Here is a 24556-nt window from a genome sequence, read left to right as displayed (position 1 = left end):
ACCTCCAGAACTACACACCTAAACACAAACTGCAAATCCTGTGTTGCAGAGATACATTTATACTAAATGTTTTTAAACTACTGTTTTTCAAACAAATACCTGAAAACCATAAAGTTATATTTTTACCATGGTATTGAGGTGTGCTATATGTGTGGGTTTTAACTGTGTTTATCATGATTTAAATGTTAAGAACTAAAAAAAAGATTTAAAAAAAAGAACTGCTACAATTTTAACAGGTATTACTGATTTTGATAATGAACAAAAATTGACATCTGCATCCTAACTCAAGCTACTATCAAATGTGCATTTCTGAGAGAAAATATGATATATAATAATAATAATAATAATATACACACACACACACATATATATATATATATATATATATAATTATTATTATTATTTAGTCATTTAGCAGACGCTTTTATCTAAAGCGTCTTACAAATGAGGACAACAGAAGCAATCAATTGTAGTATTAAAACAACTAAAAACAGATCCAAAACTACAAGCTAAAACTTTATAAATACTACCTATACACATTTAAAAAATAAAGAAATTAAATAAAAATGACAAATGCATACAACAAAATTTCTAAACTTAACATTTAAATGAAAAACAAAATATAAAGCTAAAAACAATTCAAAATATTAAAGAACAAAAGGTATGAGCCAAGAGTATAATAATGATTCTAACATAACACTAAGCCAAACACCAAAAAAACAACTGTGTATATATATGTATGTATGTATGTATATGTACAACCACACACACATACATACATAAATATATATACATACACATTTATAAATTCAATATATATATATATATATAATTTCATTTCCATTTAGTTTGTTGAAGTATTAAAATAACTCAAATTAAATAAAACTAAAACTTAATAAAAGACCAATACATATATAATAAATTCTGACATTATTTAACTAAAATTAAAATAGATAACAAATACAAATCACGACAGTATAGTTAATCAGTAATCCTAAGAAATAACACTACCAAACACATGCTAACAACTTACTTACACATAGTAAGAAATGGTTATAAAAACTGAAACAGAAGTGAAACAAGTAGTAGAAAAAAGGAGAAATAAAAAGTGACACTTATATCCTTTGCCGTGTCCCAGCCCAGTAGAGTCGATGGTCTTTACACTCTTCGGTGCTGCTGCGACCGCTGCCGCGGTAAACTAAGCTTTTTTATACCCATCTAACAAAATACTAACTGAACTCAGCTGAACATACTTTCCTTATTTTTCCACAACAAATGGCCAAGCAAGCGCAGACACTGACAAGATACGCGAGACAGAACGAGACCAAACGCGATATCAGCACGTCTCCACACAGTAAACAAAACAAGCATTTCCATAATATATATATATTATTAATATGATCAGGCAACAAACAAACTGTTTCTTGATTTGAAACAATATCACTCAGAACATGCAGAAACTAAGAAATGACTTTTTCTATTAAGATATTTATTTTGTTGAGGAAAATAAAAAAATATGGCTTTAAACTTGAAAGAAATAAAGATTTGACATGTATCGTGCTAATTGTCGATATCGACTGATATGAAAAAAATTATTGTGATAATTATTGTGATAATTTTTTTTGGCCATATCACCCAGCCCTAAATACGAATAATACAATTACAATTTTTTTCATAAAGTATAAAGTGATTCATAATTTTGAATTTTAGAAAAGTATTATACTGTTATTATTATAATAAATATTTTTATATTTTATCATGACATCTATTGTTTTGTTGACTATAGTTTAAATAATACAATTATTATATATAATTAAATCATTATAATATAATTATTTTTTGCTTTTTAATATCATTCTATTATTATTAATATTATTATAAATATTTTCATATTTTTCCATGACAAGCATTGTCTTCTTAAATATATATTTAATAATAATGACTTAATAATAACTTCATGCACTGTCCAAATATAATTTTGTGATAAGGTGACACTGTAGCATTTCTATATTATTTTCAGTTAACTGATATTAAACTGATTATTTTCTTCTTCTTCTTCTAAATTCTTCCACATTTATTATATACTTTCATTATTTTACATTACATTTATGCATTTAGCATATACTTTTATCAAAAGCGACTTACAAAAGGAACAAAGCAAAGAAAGAGCTGACAATAATCAAAACACAATGCCAGGTTTATTAGACGACTAGATTGGAAACAAGCTGGAGAAGGGAAGAAATGCAGAGAAGTGTTTTACTCCTCATTTTAATAACCATTTATGCTACAACAACAATGCAGTTTTCAGATGTGCAAAATAACTTCCCTGATGTAATTTGCACTCCTAATGCCTCGTACAAACCCTGTCTGAAAAGAAACAGGAAGAAAGCCGATGCTGAACTGATTACCAGCACGTCCAGAATCAATGGCACGCAGCCATTTTCCATCTGCAGTCACACACACGGTTTCACTGGGTCACCGAGAGTCAGACTGATGGGGGTTACCATGGCAACACATCCCAGCCCATGCACCGCCGCTGCTGCATGTTCACAGACAACCAGACAAAGATATTCCTTAACCCTTTCAGATGTTTTAGTGCAAATGTCTTATAGTAACGATAAGAAACCTGAAAATAAAAACTAAACCTAATATTAATTAAAAAATTTACCCAGTTGCTGATAAATAGCATAATCTATATACAAAACATATACAAATATGTAAACAATCACCTAACAACGCCCTTACGACCACCCAGAATTCCCTAGGAACCACATAGCAACACCCAAGCAACCCTGAATAACACAGCAACAACTTAGCAACCACACAGCAACACCCTTGCAATCTTGTAACAACCACACAGCAACACCCTTGCAATCTTGAATACCATAGCAACAACATAGCAACCACCCAAAATACTATAGCAACCACTGCTCCCAATCTCTTCAGGAAATAAAAAATGTATCAATCCTAGCAACCACCTAGAACACCTTAACAACCAATCTAACAACATCCTTACAACCACCCAGAATACAACAGCAACCACATAGCAACACTCTAGCAACCACCCAGAAAACAATAACAACCACAGAGCATCCACCTAGAATACCACAGCAACCACATAGCAACACAGTAGCAACTACACAAAAAACCATAGCAACCACAGAGCATCCACCTAGAATACCAGAGCAACCACATAGCAACACCTTAGCAACCAGCAACATGGGCAAACGCTACCCACATTCTCTTTAGGAAATATAAAACAATATATCAATCCTAGCAACCACCTTAGAACACCTTATCAAACAATTTAAAATATATAAGGCATGCAAACTGAAGCATATTAAGATATTCTGCATTTAGGAGCCAATTATTTCAGCATTTAAGCACATTTTACCATGAAATTGCCATTAATTAAATTTTTCTTTATGATTTACTTTCTTTGTGTGTACTAAATGATGTTTATAGCACGATTATAAATTGTTCATTTAAACTGATTCAACATAAATAAAAATACTACCATGTAATTTTTTATTTTATATTAAAATATATATATTTTTACTTTGTTTGATTAATTATTGACTTTATTAATGATACATTTAAAATAATAAATTATATATAAAATATACAATATAATTTAGTACTTACATTTTTCTACTTACAGAAATTTTATTTTTTTTATAAAAATAAATTATATATTATTTTATATAGTAATTCATATATAATATTTAGATAATAGAAAATAATAATTACATAATAATTTATATATCATTTTCAATGCAATTTTATACTATATACAATACAATACAATACATACATTTTTATATTAAATAAATTAGACTATTTTTAATTTAATAAGAATAATTTTAAATATAATATAAGAATTATTTGCCTCGCAGAAAGAGTGGGAGTATGTTTAATTGTCCCAATGCTGGGCTTAATGCTGGGAAAACTTGCTACTTGTCCTAAAAACATAGTGCTTGAAAACCAGAAAATCTCTTTGCCTTGCCATAAAAGATCCAGGATGAGTTTGACCATGAATAGGAACAGAACGGGTCACTATCCAATGACACTCTCAGGGGACTAACGCACACAGCAACAGCCGCCAACATGCGCTCGCCTCAGGCCAGACGCAATCAATACACGCTATTTGTACTACAGTCTTAGGTTTTTGCCTATATTTGTAAACTGAGCACAAACTATGAGAGTGTAACAGCAAACTTCAGCAGCTGGCTTCCAAACCAGCTCTTAGCTATGATTACTTTATCTTGCAAAAGTGAATAAACTGTCATCTTCCAGCTCAGGTCATGCAAATGTGATATTTTCTCCACTTTTATTGACACAAACCTCCAACCTAATCACAGCCCTTCTTCATGATATTAACAGGTATTCACATGCAGACTCATAACACTACAAGAACATGGAATCACTCGTATGCGACTGAAGCGTCTGTGAGGGAAAACCTCACCTTTCCTTCCATCTCCTCATCAGTTTATCTCCATGGTTACCACATCCAGACTCGTCTTCACTGAATTAACTCATGCAGTTCTTCTGCTCAAATCACCAGCATGCCACGCGCTGTCAAAAGCTACAAGAATCAACTTGAGGCATGTAGTACAAACATGCTCAAAAAAAAAAAAGAAGATAAAAACACTCACTGAGCTTAATTCAATTCTGGAGAACTTTTCCATGTAATTAAATGAAGCCTTCTCAACAAAACAATCAGACTAAGCAGATATGTTTCAGTCTTGCTGCACAACATTAAATTAATTTAATTACACTTAGATGCGATGAACATGAGAGGGACTGTTTTGATGCTACTGGACACATTAGTATCCATCTCAGTGGTTTTAGAGACTATTGGGATGGGATGTCCACATGCTGTACACATTCAATATATACAGTAAAACTCATACACTACTGTATACATTTTGGCTGCCTTGATTCGGTCTATAGTTGAGATCTGTACTTGCCCTACTAACATCATATGATATTTTAATATTATACATATGAAATTATTTAAATATGATAAATATCTACTTTAGCCATTTATTCTTTATCAAATATTTTTTGTGTTGATAAATAATTTCAAAACCAAATAATTTCCAAAGAGCTACAATGCAACTGATACTTCTAGACAGAAAAAAAGGAAGTAAAATGGACTCAATTTTTATTTTTTGCAAGTTTTTACACTCAGATTTTAAGAAAAAAATATTTTAGGAGTAACTATGTTAACTAAATTTAAGTAAGTATAATTAAGTGAATACATACATAATTTTGATTTTACAAAATTTTTAAGACAATTTCTTGCATAAAATAACACTTTTAAAATAACACATTTCTATTCCCAATTAAATCCTATGCAAAGTATGCTGGGAATGCAGTTTTCAGTTAATGCATCAAAATGATTCATGTAGTCCCAACATAAACATTATTTTTCTATATTTAAGGGTTAAAAATGTAATTATTAAGTGCTCAGCAATTGTGTTACTTTAGCTTATTTTAATTACGTAAATTGAACAAGCAGAAAAAATGAGGAAAAGTCTTATAATTTCAGATTTAAAAAAAAATTAGATAACCATTATTGTAGCTTGTTAGAGAATTCCAAACCTGTGAAAAATTTTAAAAAATGTACTAATTCCTTGTTTTTTGTCTTATTTCTACTTTGTTTTAATTATATTTTTCTACTTTGAGTCTTAAATTTCATATTGTATTGTATATTTTTAGTGTTTGACAAGATAAAATAAAGGTTTTAGTTTTTTTTACCTGATTCTTTAGAGTTTTTCACAATGTTGATTTTGGGCAAATTGCATTGAAAACAACAGGGGTCAATATGACTCCAACACACAAGTCAACATTTGTTCAGCCTATCCAAAACACATCCATGTGTCGAAGCTTTGCATGCACATTCATGATCCTAAATGAAAAATACCATCAAAATTTCAAGAAGAAATAAACCATGTAACCACTATTTCGAGCAGTTTGAATATGAAGTTTGGATCAAATTAACTCCAACACAATTGAGCCAAAGCTCTCTGATGATCTGTATTGTTGAGGGCTGTTCTCTTATGTAAGTTTCTCTCGCTCTCTCTTCTCTCTGCATTGAAGCGTCAGTAGAAAGTGAGAACGAGAGCTTGGTTTGATCACCCCACCGTCATGCGGCACTCGCTAAATCCCTCTGCATGAGCCTCCCAGATAAAGCCCAGATTCACGCCCAGGAGAACTGGCCTGGATTTCATCATCTCACTACGCGTGCGATGTGTGTATTCAGGGGTGTGTGACCCAGCAGGGAGCTGTGCTGATAACTTTAAACTCTCTGCCGAAAAAGAGGAATTAGAAAGACAAGTAAGGAGTGGCTATCGTCCTCAAATCTGTTCAGATCGGACACCTGCTGTCACACTCCCGCTGCTGCGTGCTGACCGAGTCCAAGAGGAACACACGGTCACTATGGCATGCAAATTACAATGAAATCATTGAGTTATATGAATAATCTGAGACCTGGCAGATATGGCTTGACCTTGCAAAAGGACACGGATGGTGACTGGGTTCAGTGAAACGCTGCAGGTTCACTGTTTTAGCTGCACAGAAAAAAATTGGATTTGGAGACAATTCAAAAGGGGAAGTGAAGGTGTCAACATGTACTTTGATATATAATACCATGAATGAATGAAATCTTTATCATTTTGGGTTGCTGAATTAAAAAATTGTGGCACTTTCTCACAAAATATGATGCATGATCACGATCAAGATCACAACTGCGTATTTATGATATTTATACAACCTTTCTCTTGAAGTAAAAAGTTGTTTTGCTTCTCATTTGCATAAAGCTGAGAATTTCTCTTTTTGATGCTCACAACACCTCCTCCACTGTCAATCCCACAATCTCCCACACTTACTAATCAATATTACTGAACTGAACCAAGAGTGATAGCCAACATACACTGCTGTTTAAAAGTTTAGGGTCAGAATTTTTTTTTGAAAAGAAATGTATGCATTTATTCAGTAAGGATGCATAAAACTGATCAAAAGACATAAAGTAACAAAAGATGTCTATTTTGAAATAAATGCTGTTCTTTTGAACTTTCTATTCATCAAATAATCCAAAAAAGTAAGTTTCCACAAAAGTATTGGGCAGCACAACTGATTTCAACATTGATAATAATCAGAAATGTTTCTTGAGCAGCAAATCTGCATATTAGAATGGTTTCTGAAGAATCATGTGACACTGAAGACCGGAGTAATGATGCTGAAGACTCACAGGAATAAATTACATTTTAAAATATATTCACATTGAAAACAGTTATTTTAAACTGTAATAATATTTCATATTTTTAATCAAATAAATGCAGCCTTGGTGAGCATTAGAGACTTCTGTCAAAAACATTAAAAAAATCGTACTAACCCCAAACTTTTTAGTCTATACAGATTTCACAGCTGCAGCAAACAACCAAAGCAATGAGCCCCAACTACATAAGTTTTAGACATTTTAGACCATCCTTTTAAACGTCTGAGGACCCTGTAGTAATGTCATGAAGCTGTGCCAGGACCAGGAGGCATTTCATCATTCAGAGCATCTCTGCAGGCCTCTCTGGTAATGTGGATAATTAGCATGACCCCTCTTTGATGCACTGCTCACTGTTGACTTTTTAATCTAGTCTACTTACATGGCAGAATAACAGCCATACCGAGTGCCATTATTAACACATTATGAACGTCTTCATAAAGCCTTCCAGTTCACTCTTACAAATAAAGGTTCTTCGCTGGCACTGATGGTTCCATAGAGAACCTCTAACACCCATGGAACATTACAAGTTTCTTTATAATGGAAAAAAGGTTCTTTAGATGTTTAGATCTTGTTTAAAATGTTATTTAAACTAAGAAAGAAAAAGGTTATTTTAATACATTTTACTGAAAACCAAAAATGGTTCCAAAAATAAAGGTTCTATATTAGCATCAATGGTTCCATGAAGAACCTTGAACATCCATGGAGCCATTCGACAGCACAAAAGGATTTTATAGTGGGAAAAGGTTCAAGTGTTCTTCAAAATTGAGGAACAAATGGTTCTCTTAAGAACTGTTCACTGGAAAGTTCTTTTGGAACCCAAAACCATTCTTCTATTTCATCGCTACAAAAATCTCCTTTTAGAAGCTTTATTTTTAAGAGTGTAGTAGCATCATCTTTTTCAACTTTCCTTTCTGATAGGCTGAAGATATTTAGCAAAGCAACACATGCAGACACTCACCCATTGGCCAGATTGTCATCGTCGTCGTCGTCATTAAGGCTCTTGCAAAGTACATCAGAATCACTCAGGTAACCAGACTTGAGGTCGCTGTCTCTGACGTCCAGGCCTTCGATGAACTCGCTGCGTGACGTGTGGCTGAGGCGGCTGGAGCAGCGGGCAGGCATGGTATGAGAGGTGTACTGAGACGAGGCCTTGGTGCCTGACACATAGCTGCTGCCTGTTGAGGAAGGAGCGTCGCCGGCTTGCAGACGAGGACTGGACTGTCCGTGGCGCCAGGAGAGAGGAGAGGAGCGGTTGGAGAGGCTGGAGATGCTACGAGCGTTGGTTTCATCGCTGTCGTAGCAGACACTGCTGTCCAGACAACTGCAGATAGAAAAAGAGGGTTACTGATGCATGTAAAACACAACATAATAGGGTTGTTGAACCACAGGGACTTGTGACCTACTAAAGAAAAGGATGCATCTGTGGGAGAATTCATCTGTTGAGGATGAAGATTGCATAACCAGATGCACCAGCTCAAATGAGTAACATAACAGCTTCCTTTACCACATGAACATGGAAGAGCTATTTTTATGCACTTCTCTCAGGATAATTCATCAGACAGCTGCGAAATGCCAGAAAATGCACACTCGTGGGTTGAAATATTTGATGCACTCGTGGCATAAACAGCACACAAACACACTGGCATTGGGTTATTGGGTTAGTGTGAAGGAGGATTATTTGGTCTTTTATTCTTGCAAATGGGTCGCTTGGTCAATGTAACTTGGTTGACAGCAGGTCTGTTAATAATTTCTATCTGTTGTCGATGGGCTATTTTAGGACTTAGTGATTTGGGGAAAACTAATTATTTGGAATAAACTAACGGAATAAACTTTTTTTTTTAACTCCGGTTTTGCTGTGCTTGTTTTTAGAGCTACACAATTTGGCCAATTATATAAAATAATTATTATAATGATGATGTACTATAAAATAAAAATGTGTCACTTAGCTTTCATTTTGGCAAAAAATAAATAAATAAATAAAATGAAAGATAAATAAATACTGCAAGGAGCCCTAAAAAAATCACCTTTGTTGCAGTATACCTCATAATTTTTTCATAATTATGTTTTGTTGTCGATTTGGAGAATAAAAAATATCAGATTGTAATAATAATAATTATTATTATTATTAAAATACAAATATTACAATAAGAAATGTATTATTGAAATAATACTATTGTACTGTAAAAACAAATTAAGCATTTAACAAAATATTAAGATTAAAATAAATTATTATTGTAATAATACTACTGTAAAATTCAGTATCTAATAAAAATGTATTTTTATAGTACAAAAATGTGATGCTTAATTTCTTTAAATTAAGCAAACATTAAATCACCACTTGTTTATTTGTGTTGGCTTTGGCAACAGGTTTAGAAATGCTTCTCATTACACATAGTAAAAAGCGATTTTATTTCGATTAATTGTTCAGTCCTAGGCTATTCAGTTGGTCCAACAGTTGTATCAATGGAAAAACTAGTTGTCTTACTCAAATTTGTCATTTGCATGTATCTGAATTCTATATCAGGTGAGCTAATTATGGAATGGAATGAATGATCTGGACTCTGGCATTACCAGTGGAAGACCTGGATTGGCCATAAAGGACCACATGGGAGTTTCTAGACAGCATAAATATATTTTGAAAAAACATCTGAAAATAACACACATACAGCCTCATTTCACTGCACTGGACCTTTCATAGAGACGGCACAGCCACTCCCAAACCTCATGAGCTGCTTTTCCATTCGCTTTCAGTGCCACATCACATCCTACATGAAGCCAAAGCAAAGGTCTTGCCCTCTCCACGTCGCACAGAACATTTATAGAGTTTTTCTCATTACTAAAATCAACAATGACTGTAATGGCAAAAGCAGACTTTAAGCAGATTTTATATTTCTACAATGAGTGTGTTTGCCCATGCAAAATTCACTGCCATAATACCATAATGTTGTGAGTGGTTGCCAAGGCATTGTATACAGTTGCTAAGGTGTTCTGAATGATTGCTTGTGCATTGCAATGCAGAGGTTAGGATGTAACGAGATGGTTCAGGTCTGTCCTTTTTATTGAATTTTATTTTATTTTTTATTAAAATTTTATTGAAAACTGTTAGTTGGATTGCTTAGACAACCCTGAATGATACCTCAAACTGTGCAACTTATTATAGTTAACTAAAACCTGAAATAAAATCAAATATAAAATAAAATTAAGTTTATTTTATTTAAGCTAGTTTCTAAGGCAGAATTTAAAATTTTCATTTAGTTTAACTTAATGTACTTAAATAACTGACTATAATAAATAAATAAATAAATAAATAAAATATATATTTTGTAGTACAACTAAAATCACAATACTTATTTTTTCCCCAAACATTAAATCATTTATATATATATATATATATATATATATATATATATACATATATACATATATATATATATATATATATATATATATATATATATATATATATATATATATATATATATATATATATATATATATATACACATACACACACATGCGCACGCACACACATATATATATATATTCATATACATCATTAAACCTTTATTGGATGCTTTCCAATTTTCATTTAGTTTAACTTGATGTACTAAAATAACTAACAAAAAGAAGAAAAAGAAGAAGAAAAAAGAACACTTAAAAAATAAATAAATATAAATATAAAAAATTAAATAAATATAATAATTAAAATAAATATAATAAAAAACTGGCAAAAGCACACAACAAAATTATAAAACTTTTATATAAATTTAAATTGAAACAAAATCTAAAAATAAAAACTAATTCAAAATCTTAATAAAAACTATTATAGTTTATCAGTGATACAAAAACCCCCCCCCCCCCAAAAACCCAGCGGGTTTTGATTAAATACTCATCACACATCATCCTTACGGAAACATGCTGAATTGATAAAAGGCTTGTTTGTGAAAGCATAACACATAACATAACGCATAACAGTTTTCCCAAACAAACACAGTATATGAGAACTTAAAAGCATCCATGTGGTTCAGTAATTAGCTAATCACATTTTCCAATTCAAGTGCACATCTTGACAGAATCCAGATACGACCAGCAGGTGTATAATGTGAATCGACACGATCAGAAAAATCAAACAGCGTAGCTCTATTTTGAGTCGTATGAGGTCATGCGCCTCCATGTCTTGAAGGCTAACAGAAGTATCCCGTAACAGAAAAGCTCATTATGCACACATACATCAGTGTGGCTGTGAATCTGTGGGTTGAGAGCAGTTAATCTGGCATGAATCATTTTTACGTCTGCGCCATCAAGTCTTTGGAAGCTCATCAGTCTTGTACAAGTGCTGCTTTTAAAATGGAGGCAGCATTAGCTGCAGGTCTCAAGCGTGTTATATGTCTACTACAAAATTCTACTGCTCAGAAACTTAGTAGAGTAGTGAATGGTTAGCCTGCAGGGAAAGGTTTGATGTTAGGAGGAAGGACAGGTTGAGATCTCTAGGGGCAAAACTCAGGAAGGTACTGAGATCAAAGATAGCATAATTGTTAGGCTAAGCACATCTAGCATAGCACACCTGTGGGGAAGGAAAATCTGTTCATCGGGAAGTAGCATAGCATCTAGCTTATTCTGTAACTTGCACAAACATTTTGTGATTTATATGTATATGCACATGCATATATATATTAGTGCTGTCAAACGATTAATCACAGTTAATCGCATCCATATATTTATTATGTTTATATAAATACACACATGCATAAAATAAGAAAAATAAGTTATGCTTAGATATATTTATATATGATATAAATTATATTACTATAAATATAGAGATGTAAATACATGTAAATATTTACAAAATATATGCTGTATGTGTGTGTATTTATATATACATAATAAATATACACAGTACACACACATATACTATGAAAATAAATACTTTTATTTTGGATGCGATTAATTGTTTGACAGCACTAATATATATATATATGACTCTGGACCACAAAACCAGTCATAAGGGTCAATTTTTCGAAATTGAGATGTATGCATAATCTGAAAGCTGAATAAGTAAGCTTTCCATTGACATATGGTTTGTTAGAATAGGACAATATTTGGCCGAGATACAACTATTTGAAAATCAAAATATTGAGAAAATCGCCTTTAAAGTTGTTCAAATGAAGTTCTTAGCAATGCATATTACTAATCAAAAATTAAGTTTTTACATATTTACGGTAGGAAATTTACAAAATATCTTCATGGAACACGATCTTTATTTAATCTCCTAATGATTTTTGGCATAAAAGAAAAATCAATAATTTTGACCCATACGATGTATTTTTGGCTATTGCTACAAATATACCCCAGCGACTTAAGACTGCTTTTGTGCTCCAGGGTCACATATATGAGATATACTGTATACATACACAATAAAAAATTATCAGCTTTAAGCAACCACATAGAAACATTCTAAAAACCACTCAGAGCAACCTGGTAACCTCACAAAACACCTTAGCAAAGTGAAAGCAAGTTCTACATTGATAAGCACTATTCATTTTTTCAGAAAATGTAAAAGTCCAGTTGTGTATTGCTGTATATCTGACTGTGCAAAGCCTGGAGTCCAGCTGATTTCTGTCTGTGCTTGTTGTTATTCATTGATGGAAAGTGTTTCATTGTGTATTTGTGAATGTGGCAGCCAGGTGTTTGAACGACTGAAGTGGCAACTCTCCCAAAAGACGTGGGAGGCTGAATGGTTGTGGAAAAAGTAATCGTTTGTGTATAATGTAAAGCCTTGTTTATAGTCATGCTCTTTTGTGACACAAATGTGCGTGAACATTGTTTCCAAAGAACATTGTGCTGCTTTCTCCCAGATTTACGATTCATTGAAAAGCAGCAGTTCGCATCCTCGTGAATTAGTTTGGCTGTGATTTTTCATGCCATAAACATGTGCTGGTTCTCACTCACCTCTGGCTGAGCTGAGACCCTCGCAGGCTGGACATGGTTTCCTCCAGGTTCTGTCTGAGATCCAGAACATTCTGAACAGTCCGTTTCCTTTGAGATTCGGGATCTGCGCAAATAACGAACAATCAATATGCAATGTACAGTAATGCCGAGTTCACACTGCATGATTTTCAAAGTCATCGGATCGCTGTTGTTTTCACACTGCACGAATATCTGGAGTAGCAGTCAGTCGCTGCTGTGTTCACATTGCATGATGGATCGGTGACAAGAGGTTACACACTGCATGACTTTACAACAGGAAGAATCGCCAACAACTCTGTCTGATCCACAAACTACAGCCAAGCGCACACGAGAAGTGATAAGAAAATAACGCTAGGGATGTGCAACAGCGATCGAGTACTCAAGTACTCGGCCGTGACAGCGATGATCGATCATGAAAACGATGATCGTGGAAAAAAAAAATCTGATTGGTTATAGCAGCACTTTGGGCGGGACCTTGATCTCTGATTGTTTAGCTTGCGAGAGCATGCAGTTCAAAGTATAGACGTGAGAAGAGAGAGAAGCTTGGCTTTGAAGTCACGTAGTGATGTCTGGGTTAGCTACATACATATCTGATTAATCTAATATGGGATGCGTTGGAATATTAACCTTTATTTACATGCAGCTGAATGCGCTGCATATTACCAGTATTGACTGAGTTATTTGAGACGGTCATATTGCTTTTAGATGTTTCTTTTTCAAAAATAATGATCCTATAATAATGCAGCAGTGATATTTTTTTGTCATATTTGTTCAACAGTAGGCATACTTCAATTAAAATTGTTTTCGTACTTAGTATGGCTTCGAAAACACGCAGGCGATTGTAGGAATCACTTGATAATGTTGATGAAAATATAGCACAAATCTGCCATAAACATTAATGACATAAGCATTATAATGTGAAATTTATAGAATGTGAAATTTATAGAATGTGAAATTTATAGTGAATTCTGACTTTGCCCGTGTTTCAGCGCGCTGTTGAAAGCGCGTCACGGCGGGAGCTCTCTCTCTCTCTCTCTCTCGCTATAGCGAGTAACTTAAAGTTCACTGGCATATGCATCGTTTTGTGCAGATACAAGCTGTAATGTTACGTTTATGTTATTTATCTAAGTTATCTGATTAATATCATAGGAAGTGTCATAGAACGGGTTTCAGTTTATTGGCATAAAGTCAGCTTCACCTCAGGCAGCTATTCTTTTTTAGATGCTTCTTTTTTAATAGCATTGCTGCATCATAATCATAATACAATATCTAATCGTGTTCATGTTTTCATGCCATGCCCCGCCCCCGCGAGTACTCGATTAATCGTTTTTGAAACCTATCGATGATCGAAATAAGAAATTGCCAAAAATGCCCATCCCTAAACCCAAGATCACGCTAATATTATAGTCTATAAATCCTCCACGAACACACAATAATTAACAAAGATGACTTCCTTTTTAACAACATACTTCAGAAGGGAACATTTTATATACACAAATAAGTACTTGAAAGTGAAACAAACGTTTTGTGCATTTTTTATAATGAGTTTTGCTGGAACAATGAATTCTGAATTATACCAATAAATTCTAAAGGAAAACGTCAAGACATCTGTTTAAGAACAGAGTCTCAAGAGAACGTGGGTCATGCAGCAAGACAACTACCCCAAACCCAAGTCATTCTACCAAAGAATGGTTAAAGAAGAGCAAAGTTAATGTTTTGGAATGGCTGAGTCAAAGTCCAGACGCTAATCCAATTAAAATGTTGTGGAAGGACCTAAGCAAGCAGTTCATAGGAGGAAACCCACCAACATCACAGAGGTTAAGTGGTTCTGCACTAAGGAATGGGGTAAAACTCCTACATGTTATTGTGCAGGACTGATCAGCTTTTACAAGAAACTTTATCTTCAGTTACTGCAGCAAAAGGGGGTCACACCAGGCACTGAATGCAAAAATTCACATACTTTTGCAACGCAGAGTAGTAACACTAGATCATTTTTCTCAATAAATAAATGACATTTATTGTCCCATTGATTGGGTTTTCTTTGTCTACTTTCAGGACTTATATGAAAATCTGATGATGTTTTGGGTCATATTTATGCAGAAATTTAGAAAATTCTAAAGCTTCACAAACTTTCAAGCAGCACTGTAAGTAATTGCTTAATAAAAAAGAAAGAAAAAAAAGGTCCTCCCCGAACTTCCCGCTGCCCTGTATCTTGCTCTCTCTCATTGGCTATAGGTCATCGCCGATATATTTTTCGGTCAGAACTCATTTCACAAAGCAGGATTGTGAATCGCCGACAGCTCCAGATATTTAGCATGCCAAATATTCCACGGGCGTCGATTCTCTCAGATCACGTCTTTGATAATTCACACTGCGTGATTGTCACTCGCGTGAACGAGCACCGATTTGGCTCCGATTTCAGGCATTTGTCGGTGATTTCACAAAACCTGTCGGCGAGTGAAAAATTGAGCTAAAATCGTGCAGTATGCAAAACTATATATCTGCACTAATTTATCTAATTTTGTTATCTTATACCAGTTATTTTCAGTTTGTCTAATAATTGCATATATATATATATATATATATACAAACACACAATACAGTTCAAAAGTGTGGGGTCGGTAATTTAGTTTTTTAAAGAACTTAATACTTTTATTCAGTAAATGCTATTCTTTTGAATTTTCTATTCATCAAAGAATCCTGAAAATAAATATGTATTATGGTTTCCACATGAAGCAGAAATGTTTCTTGAGCAGCAAATCAGCATATTATACTGATTTCTGAAGGATCATGTGACCCTGAAGACTGGAGTAATGATGCTGAAAAATCAGATTTGCATCACAGGAATAAATTACATTTTAAAATATATTCAAACAGAAAACAGTCCATTTAAATCCTAATAATATTTCACATTTCACAGTTTTTACTGTATTTTTGATCAAATAAACTTTAAAAATCTTACCGACCTCACCCTTTTTGAACAGTAGTGTATTAATATTGTGGGGAAAAAAAATGAACATAAATAGTTTAAAATTAGCACACAATTAGTATCTTTGAAAAGCATATTGTAGGTTGCTACACCAAAATATCTTCAAATAGTCGAAGATGGCAAAAGTTCCTAATCAGATTGAGAACTTTATGCGCCATTAAAGACTAGTTTGTACTTCCCGTTGAATCATGAAGCTGACATTTCAAAGCGTTTGTCTTTGTTTTTAAATAGCCAACAGCCTTTCATTTATGTCACAAAGGTGAAGCAGATAAAAACAGCTCAACTTGATCAATCACCTGGCTTTGCTGAAAGCTAACAGTTTTGGACATTAACCTCGGAGGCAGCATTAAACGAGCCAAACACCAACGATGAGATTACGAGAACCAGACAGTCTCATATCACATCGCCTATATTGACAATGAGAACAAAGGATGAAAGTCTTCTTTCGTCCAAATAAATGAATGTTTTCTGTTCAAACAGTTGTAAACTGCCACACAATCTCTTGAAAACCTGCGTGGGCGAGCGGTCAGCATGTCAACAGCATGCCCAATCAATCCCATGGTGCAGTTAGGCACGACGCCTGGCCTGACATTATTAACGACTGGACTGCTTTACAGACAGCGAGAGAGAGGTGGTTTACAAGCATTACTGGACAGCAGATAACTCATGTCAATCAACTACATCCCCATGAGAGAATTAACACATGCTCTAGCTAATTACATCACTATACAGACTTGCATGGTGGAATTAATGAATCAGATGACAGCATTTCATTAGTTTTCATTGAAAAGTATGTACTATTGCAAATCAATCAGCGTCACCTGTGTTGTGTCCTGGTCTCCTAAAAATTTTCATTTCTACCATAATGGTCAAATAAAGAGCAAGCACAAAACAGATTTTAAATTGATAAATTGATTATGCATATATTATCAAACACCCTCATATTATGCATTGCTATCTCTGCAGAAATAAATGTAGAGGTGAGCAGTGCTCCAATGCAATCTCCAGCTCTGCCATTGACTACATGGGAGATTAAAATTTAATGCATGCTCTTTTTCTCCATATGCTTTGATCTGCAAGGGCAAACTTGGCCTCAGCTTCATGTGTAGATTTTGTGGGTCACAACTAGGAGCAACACTGCACCTAGTGCAGTTTAATAAATGTTAATATTATGCATAACATAGACATATATAAAAATTAAAATAATAAATTCGAAGGTAAATTAAAATAAATTCCAGTAGCAAATTCAGATAAATTCTACCAGCAAATTTGTCAATATAAAAATACATATATTTTTTTCCAAGTATTTTTCAGTGAATGTGTAGTAAATGTGTATACACTGCAAAAATTATACAGTATTTTTGACTTTTCCAAATAAAGCATCTAAAAAACCTTAAAAATAGGGTGGCCATATGTGCCGTTCATACGGGACACGACCTGGCCAGGATTTTAATATTGCCTAAAACATTCAAAGTAGTTTGACCAATAACATGCAGGTATTGTACATAATCGACCAATCGTGACACTGCACATCAGCATTGAGATCTGCAGAGAACAAAGCAAATATAAGCACGTGTTTGTTCGTTCGTTTGACTTGAAGCATCGCTGCGCACCGATCAAAAAAGACCCCGAAGTAGGCGCGAGAGCGATTCGAAAGCATAAGGAGCCGTCTGCTCTGCTCTCTATAGCTCCCATGAATGTCACACAACGATCGACCTGCTCACTACAAACAGCCAAAACCTGGATATTTTAGGCAATATAGAAATCCTTACTTAAAACAAGTCTTACTTGAAACAATGCTGTATAAGATATTAAGACAAAAATTTAATCTTGATTATGTGTATTTCAACTTGTTTTTAATCTGTTCATACTGAAAAACAAGTGAAAACAAAATCAGTGCTGTAAGACGAAATTTTTGATTCTCAAGTTCAACTCACTGACTCAAACATTTTTTACAAGTTGCTGAGGCAGCATGCACTGATTTGTGTTTGAGTTTGCGTGTTTTGAGTTTGAGCTCCATCAAATTGATTCTTTATCGTCTATTTTCTATCTTAAAAACAATTTTATACACTATCATTTTCGTTTCTATAACGTGTGAATATATCCCCTATAGCATTCTAAAACAAAACCAATTAGAGCGCCTTGTTATCATTAGTTTTATTTAAATTTCTCGAGTCTGCTATTAGCTTATAGCCCGTTAGCATCGGCAGCGTGGCTGCCGCTAATCTCGCTTAGATTGCTAATACTTTATTCACACACATTACCATTGTTTCACTGTTACTTGCTTAAATGGCGGATTGTGTCTACCTTTGAGTGCAGGTGAGGACACATTCGAGCTGCATTTGGTGCAGCTGGAGCTGGAGGCCGTGGAGAAGCAGGCCCAGCTGAGAGAGCAGAGAGCCGCACTGGAAACATCCCGGGCTGACGCTCACAAGTCCGGGGTAAGTATACAGCACGCTGCTAACACTCCCACCACCTCTACTCCGTGTGTTTCTCTGGACAGACCCTGTGCACCCAGGACGCAATCTTCCCAGATGTCCTTCACTCCGGCGCCGGGACGCCACGGACCCTGGGTGCACCAGCAGCGGAAGACGCGAGCCAGGCCCCGGGCGACAACCTCTTGCCCTCCACCGCCTCCGGTCTTCGAGATCTCCACCCGGAACCGCTTCGCTCCCCTCCGCGAGACGGAACGCAACGCTGTGATCGTCGGAGACTCCATCGTCCGGCACGTCCGTGCTACGTTAGCTGAAGTTAAAGTGCACACTCACTGTTTCCCCGGTGCTCGTGTTCTCGATATTTGTGTGCAGATACCTGCGATCCTGAAGCTAGGTTTCAGGATCGCAGAAACTTAATTTCCTGTAGAGCTGCTTTGCAATGATTTGTATCATAAAAAGCGCTATACAAATAAACTTGAACTTGAATTACAGATATACTCTGGGAAAACAAAAATTTGTATCTTATGCAGTGCTGATTCTCAAGTTATTTTTTTAAAGAGATAGTTCACCCAAGAAGAAAAACTTTGTCATCATTTTCACACCCTCAACCAAACAGCTGACAGTAACCATTGACTTCCATAGAGTTTTTTCCATAATATGGCAGTCAATGGCTACCATCAACTGTTTGGTTACCAAAATTCTTCAAAATACCATAGGGTGAACCATACTCAAAATATATTACTTAGAAATAAAGTAAAAGAAGGAACAAATAAAAAGTATATTTATAATAGTATATAATCAGTAATCAGTTACCCTTCCCTCTAGATATTGAAATGCATATCAGCCACTTAAAAACCCACAGCACAGTCAAGGAAACCAACACGATTAGAGTGGCCTCATAAAAGATCATATCTCCCTCATAACTTGCTATACATATTCAGGTTTATTTCCAGACTGGCACAAAGAGGCCAAGTGTGGCCCTAGACCTTTATTCCCTAACTGTCCCTCAACTCAAACTATTGTCCCTCATACATATTTTAAGCATTTCCGTCCCCCTAGGTTTAGACCCTAGTCCAGCTGTGCAGTACAATAGTAACTATGAATGCACAGAGGAAAGCAATGCTCCATTCTGAACACTAATTCAGTTTTGTGACCAAAAGTGGTGTGCAGATGTTATGTGCCACATACGGTCCAAAAGAACAACTCAGAAGGAAGTCTATTATGCAGCGGTTTATTCTGCAGAACAAATGAGTGTGAACTCTGTGTAATTATGATTATAAAAAAGAAAGTACTTTGATATAGAGATTCAACAGATTATATTTAACAGAGTCCCTGTGATTAAAAGATTCTGCATGAATAAGTTTCCCTGTAGCACTTTGTTTTTCTTCTCTAATTTTCTTTCTTTTAATTTAGAGGAGACCACAACAACCACTCTGGTGTTGGTCGCAATTATACTCTGACTATATAAAAGCATGCTAAAAAGAATGATATAATTCAGAACCAAATTTAAATATATATATTTTTTATTTAAATTACTTAAAATTTGGAATTCCAAAAGCATCGTAATGGAAATGCAGTGCTGTTAGAAATATTCCAACAGAAGTTCCATTTTTATTCTTGGTTCTTACTCCCTTTAGGATCCTTCAGGATTGTATTTCAGATTATAATTCCGATCGGAATCCTGTATGGATTCTTAAGAAAGAGGTACAGAGAGCATTTTAATAAAGAGTTTAATCCAGGTCATTCGTTTACCCTCATTAGCCTTTAATCCCACCACCGAATTATACTGTGATTTGCCATGAAAGGAGATTCCACGCAAACAACTGCAAGAATTCAGGACCAAATTGGTTGTTTAAACATATGAGGTCTGGACATGGTTGAAATAGAGGTCATTCATTTGAGGACTGATGCACAAATGCAGGGCATGCTGTGTTTAGAAGACAGCACAAACAAAATGGGATATTTGATTTAAATGCAACAAACAGACTTCCTGATTAATGCCATGGACATAACAAGCAGTATCCAGATCCAATTATATATATATCCAAATTCCACAGTATGCATAAAACTGCTAATTATCCCTTAGAAAGCCTAGGTGCATTTTGTCCAGTGTGACAGGTGATCATGCATGCTTTTGTTCATGTGTTCGACAACAACATTTATCAGCGTCTACACATCAAGCCGCAGTCAAAGGAGGCTGATGACAAACTACAAACCAAATTCATTATGCCCCCTTTATGTATTCCACGGCCTCTTCCTTTTCTCGTACCACCCGTGTCCTTGATATATAAGCCATTACCTCATTACAGATGAGAGCAGAGCGGCAACGCCAGCACACGGCACCAGAAAGGCGTCGAAAAGCAGATCAGTGTGCTGAGCGTCGGCCCCGAGCTTTCTGTCATTCAATCATTGGACACAGGCCAAGGGGAATAATCTATGAGCGCAATTTCTAGCCCACAAGTGCGAGAGACGGCGGATGCACTACGCATATGCTACCCAGAACAAAGCCCTGCATTGTCCAGCTATCCGAGACCACCTTTAGAATCACAACAGCATGTGCTCGGTTGGATATTTTCCAGTCAATCCATGCCATTCAGTAGCCAACGGCAGCTGGTAGTAAGTGAGCGTGAAAGCGGAAACACCATACTCACCGAGCATCTGACTGAAGAGCAACTGCTCCAGGTCACCAAGAACAGTGACCACCAGCTCTGGGTCCACCTTGAGGAAAGGTTTATCGCCACCTTCCTCACCTTGACCTTTAGCCTCAGGGTCTCCGGAGCACCCAGCCGCCGGTTTCTTCCCGCTGGCTTTGGCTTTGCTGGACAGGATATCATCGTCGGACTTGCAGTCATCGGATGTCTTACTCAAGGGTTTTACTTCCGCGTATGGGCCTCGAGGGATCCGACTTTGGCCCTTTCCCAAGGCGCCAGGTGCCGCGAGTTGGGTGAACGTCTTGGGTTTGCCCTGGAAGAGGGAGTGGTCGGATTTGGACAGGTTTCGAGAGAGTTGGGATCCCCCTACCCCTCCGCCAGCTGCCGGTTTGGGCTTGCCCATCTTCAGATGTCCCGAGGCAGCTTTGCTCATGTCGTCACACCATTTGGGCTCATAGAGTTGCATCTTCTTCTCGGCGTCCGTCAGCACTGCCAGGTTGGTCAGGGACCTCTGTTTCTGAAGGTTGGACGGCACCGGGATGCGTCCCTCCGTGCTGCCCACGCGATACACCTTCAGCTCGCTCCGTGCCACGCTTTGTGGCACGCCAGACTTGCCCCTCTTGGCAGCCATGCCTGCACCTTCCCTTGACGTCCCCTTGCTCTGCCTGCCTTTTATTCGACCCCCAAGCGTCTTCCTCTACCGGAGAGCATTTAGGGCCGGATGAGAGAAGAGTGAGAGCATGGAGGAGAGGACGAATGTGCGGCTCTTTCTCTCTTGTAAAGGAAGAAAATGCTAATTCCGTGCACCCTTTATTTTTCCCGTTCCTTCCTGTCAGGCTGCAGCAGCTGCCGCCCTGGTTCTCCTTTACTCTCTCCTCTTTCTCTCACTCTCTCGTTTTCTCTCCTCCCTTCACCAGGCTGTCTTGCCGCTGAGCCGTGCAGCAGCCAAATGACAGCAGTGCTGCACGCAACAACAGTCCCTCCCCCCTTTCTCTTTCTCTCTTTCTCTCTCTCTCTCTCTCTCTCTCTCTCTCTCTCTCTCTCTCTCTCTCTCTCCCTCGGTTGCATTTTCCGGTGCGTCTCTCTGCCTCAGCAGAAAGTGTGAGCTGATAGGGGGAGATGACAAATTGCAACACTAGAATGTAAACTGAATCCAGTACATCGTAGTGTGTATTTTCACACACACACACCATTTCTCCATCCCTATTGTTTCGCCCCTCCCCCTTCCAGGATCCAATACTGAATACCCATTAAAATCTCAGTTATGTATTCCCTATCTGCCTTCATCTATCTATCTATCTATCTATCTATCTATCTATCTATCTATCTATCTATCTATCTATCTATCTATCTATCTATCTATCTATCTATCTATCTATATTGCCTTTAGCGGTATAATATAATAATGTATATACTAGCTTTATAGTTCTGCAAATAATCTAACACAAAAATGGCAAAGACATATCCATATATCTATTTGCAATCTATTAATGCAAATGCAATTGTACATTGTTTTTAGTACTATAATACAAAAATGCAATATAGTCATCATTTTGTTTAAACATTAAGAATATTTGAGTTATTCCATTCTATGAATAATCCGACACAACATACAAAAGAATAAGGGAAAGAAAAATAGCTAAAAATACAATTGTAGCATAAAGAAAAGAAAAATGTGTTGTTGTTTTTTTTTTGTTACAATAAGATGAATCTGACAATAGAATAAGAAATATAAATCGGACTTAATGTTCACCATTTTTGGGTGAAATATGATATTCATAAAGGTGTTCTAAGACAATACATTTTTCTTTATATTATATCAATAAAATATTAGATGTTACATTAGATGTAATATATAATATTATGTATATAATAATAATAATAATAATAGGTAATATTTGTTTTAAGGATGTTTCACTGTAGAGCAAAACACGATATTGATTAACAATAGGATCTGCAAATGATCCAGATATATTTGTCAGCAAACTTTACCTGTGCAACCCCTCAAAAGAAAAATCTCAAAGTCAAGATTTTGCTTAAATCTGCAAACCTAAAAAATGAAAGTCATAAATGATAAATTAAATTAATTTAGTGGTGTTTATCCTCAAAGTGTATCCTTAAATGAGCCAATGGATCAAGACACAACAGTCACATAGTGCACAGTGCATATGTTATGATTATAGATTTAAAAAAAGTAAATTAAACTTGTTTCAAATATGCGTATAACAAACAAGCCTATAAATTAAGAATAGGACTGTTTTGCAGTGTGGGAATAAATTATTTTCTATAATAAATCAATCAAGTCCAGATGGTTTTCCGTCACACCTCCAACCCACCAATCTTCACTTCATAAAAGCGCAGTGTTGTTTTTAGATGATCCCTAGCATCACTGCTCATGATATTCCATACACATCTCTCTATGGAGTTCTCCGCAATGCTTCTTCGCTGGAGAAGCGTCACCATAGCAACGCTGCTACCTACATCACAACATGCATTAAGATGGCAGAGTCTCTCCACCTTAAATAAGGTAACAGCACGCCACAAATCCACTTTCTGGTTGTCTTTATCGCTTCACAAACGAGCCTTGTTAGCCTGACAGGAGCCTGGCAGTGACTTAAACAAATCGCCCATAACTGGCCTGATGCAACTGACCAGTTTAGTACAATGACTCAATCAAAAGCTCAGCGCACTCCTGCAGGGCGTCCCGACACTTGGCCAAACACATGCTAGTCCCGGGGCATCTGGGGTAATTCTGATGTTACTGGGCTGAGAAGAATGAGGTCTTTTGTTTGAACTCGTCACGAGTGGCCGTGTCGTTCTGTGGGGGATTTTTCCACTGACATCATTAAAAGAAGAACATTCTACCTGTGGAGCGAACTGTTGTCACAAAAAGATTAAATAGTCCTTCATTTTAGTTAGATCAATAAAAAGCAGGTCAACTAGATCTAGATCAAATGTTTGCTTTTCTACTGAGATTTCTGAGGTTTCATTTGCTAACTTTTGGCAAATCTAAGCACAGTTTGAGACACTAAGCTGATTAAAAGTCTCCTTTTGTTCTCCATTTAATGTCAAAACAATTAAATCTAAAAAAATCTAAAAAAAAAAAAAAAGTATATAAACATCTGAAAAAAAATTATAATTTATTCTCAACTATGTCTAATAAAATTGCTTAAAAATCATTAAAAATATTTATTAAAAACATCTAAAAAAGGATATATTAAAAGTTATATTT

The 24556-nt window shown here is 35.7% G+C and overlaps 1 protein-coding gene across 1 annotated transcript in view; it reads right to left on the bottom strand.

The window, feature by feature from the left end:
* LOC306879058 (neuron navigator 1-like) overlaps positions 1–21955 on the bottom strand; it is a gene marked incomplete at its 5' end in the record, with an annotated part of 79604 nt that extends 57649 nt beyond the window's left edge. Inside the window, 3 exons of the mRNA XM_079431745.1 lie at positions 8241–8603; positions 13232–13334; positions 21325–21955. Of these exons, the coding sequence (XP_079287871.1) occupies positions 8241–8603; positions 13232–13334; positions 21325–21955 (1097 nt within the window). The remainder of the gene's footprint in view (positions 1–8240; positions 8604–13231; positions 13335–21324) is intronic.
* Between the last annotated feature and the right edge of the window lie 2601 nt (positions 21956–24556).

This window comes from Barbus barbus (assembly GCF_936440315.1).
Source record: "Barbus barbus genome assembly, chromosome: 13".
Taxonomy (NCBI): Eukaryota; Metazoa; Chordata; class Actinopteri; order Cypriniformes; family Cyprinidae; genus Barbus; species Barbus barbus.
The sequence above is the reverse complement of the archived record's forward strand: the minus strand, read 5'-3'. Positions and strand labels throughout refer to the sequence as shown.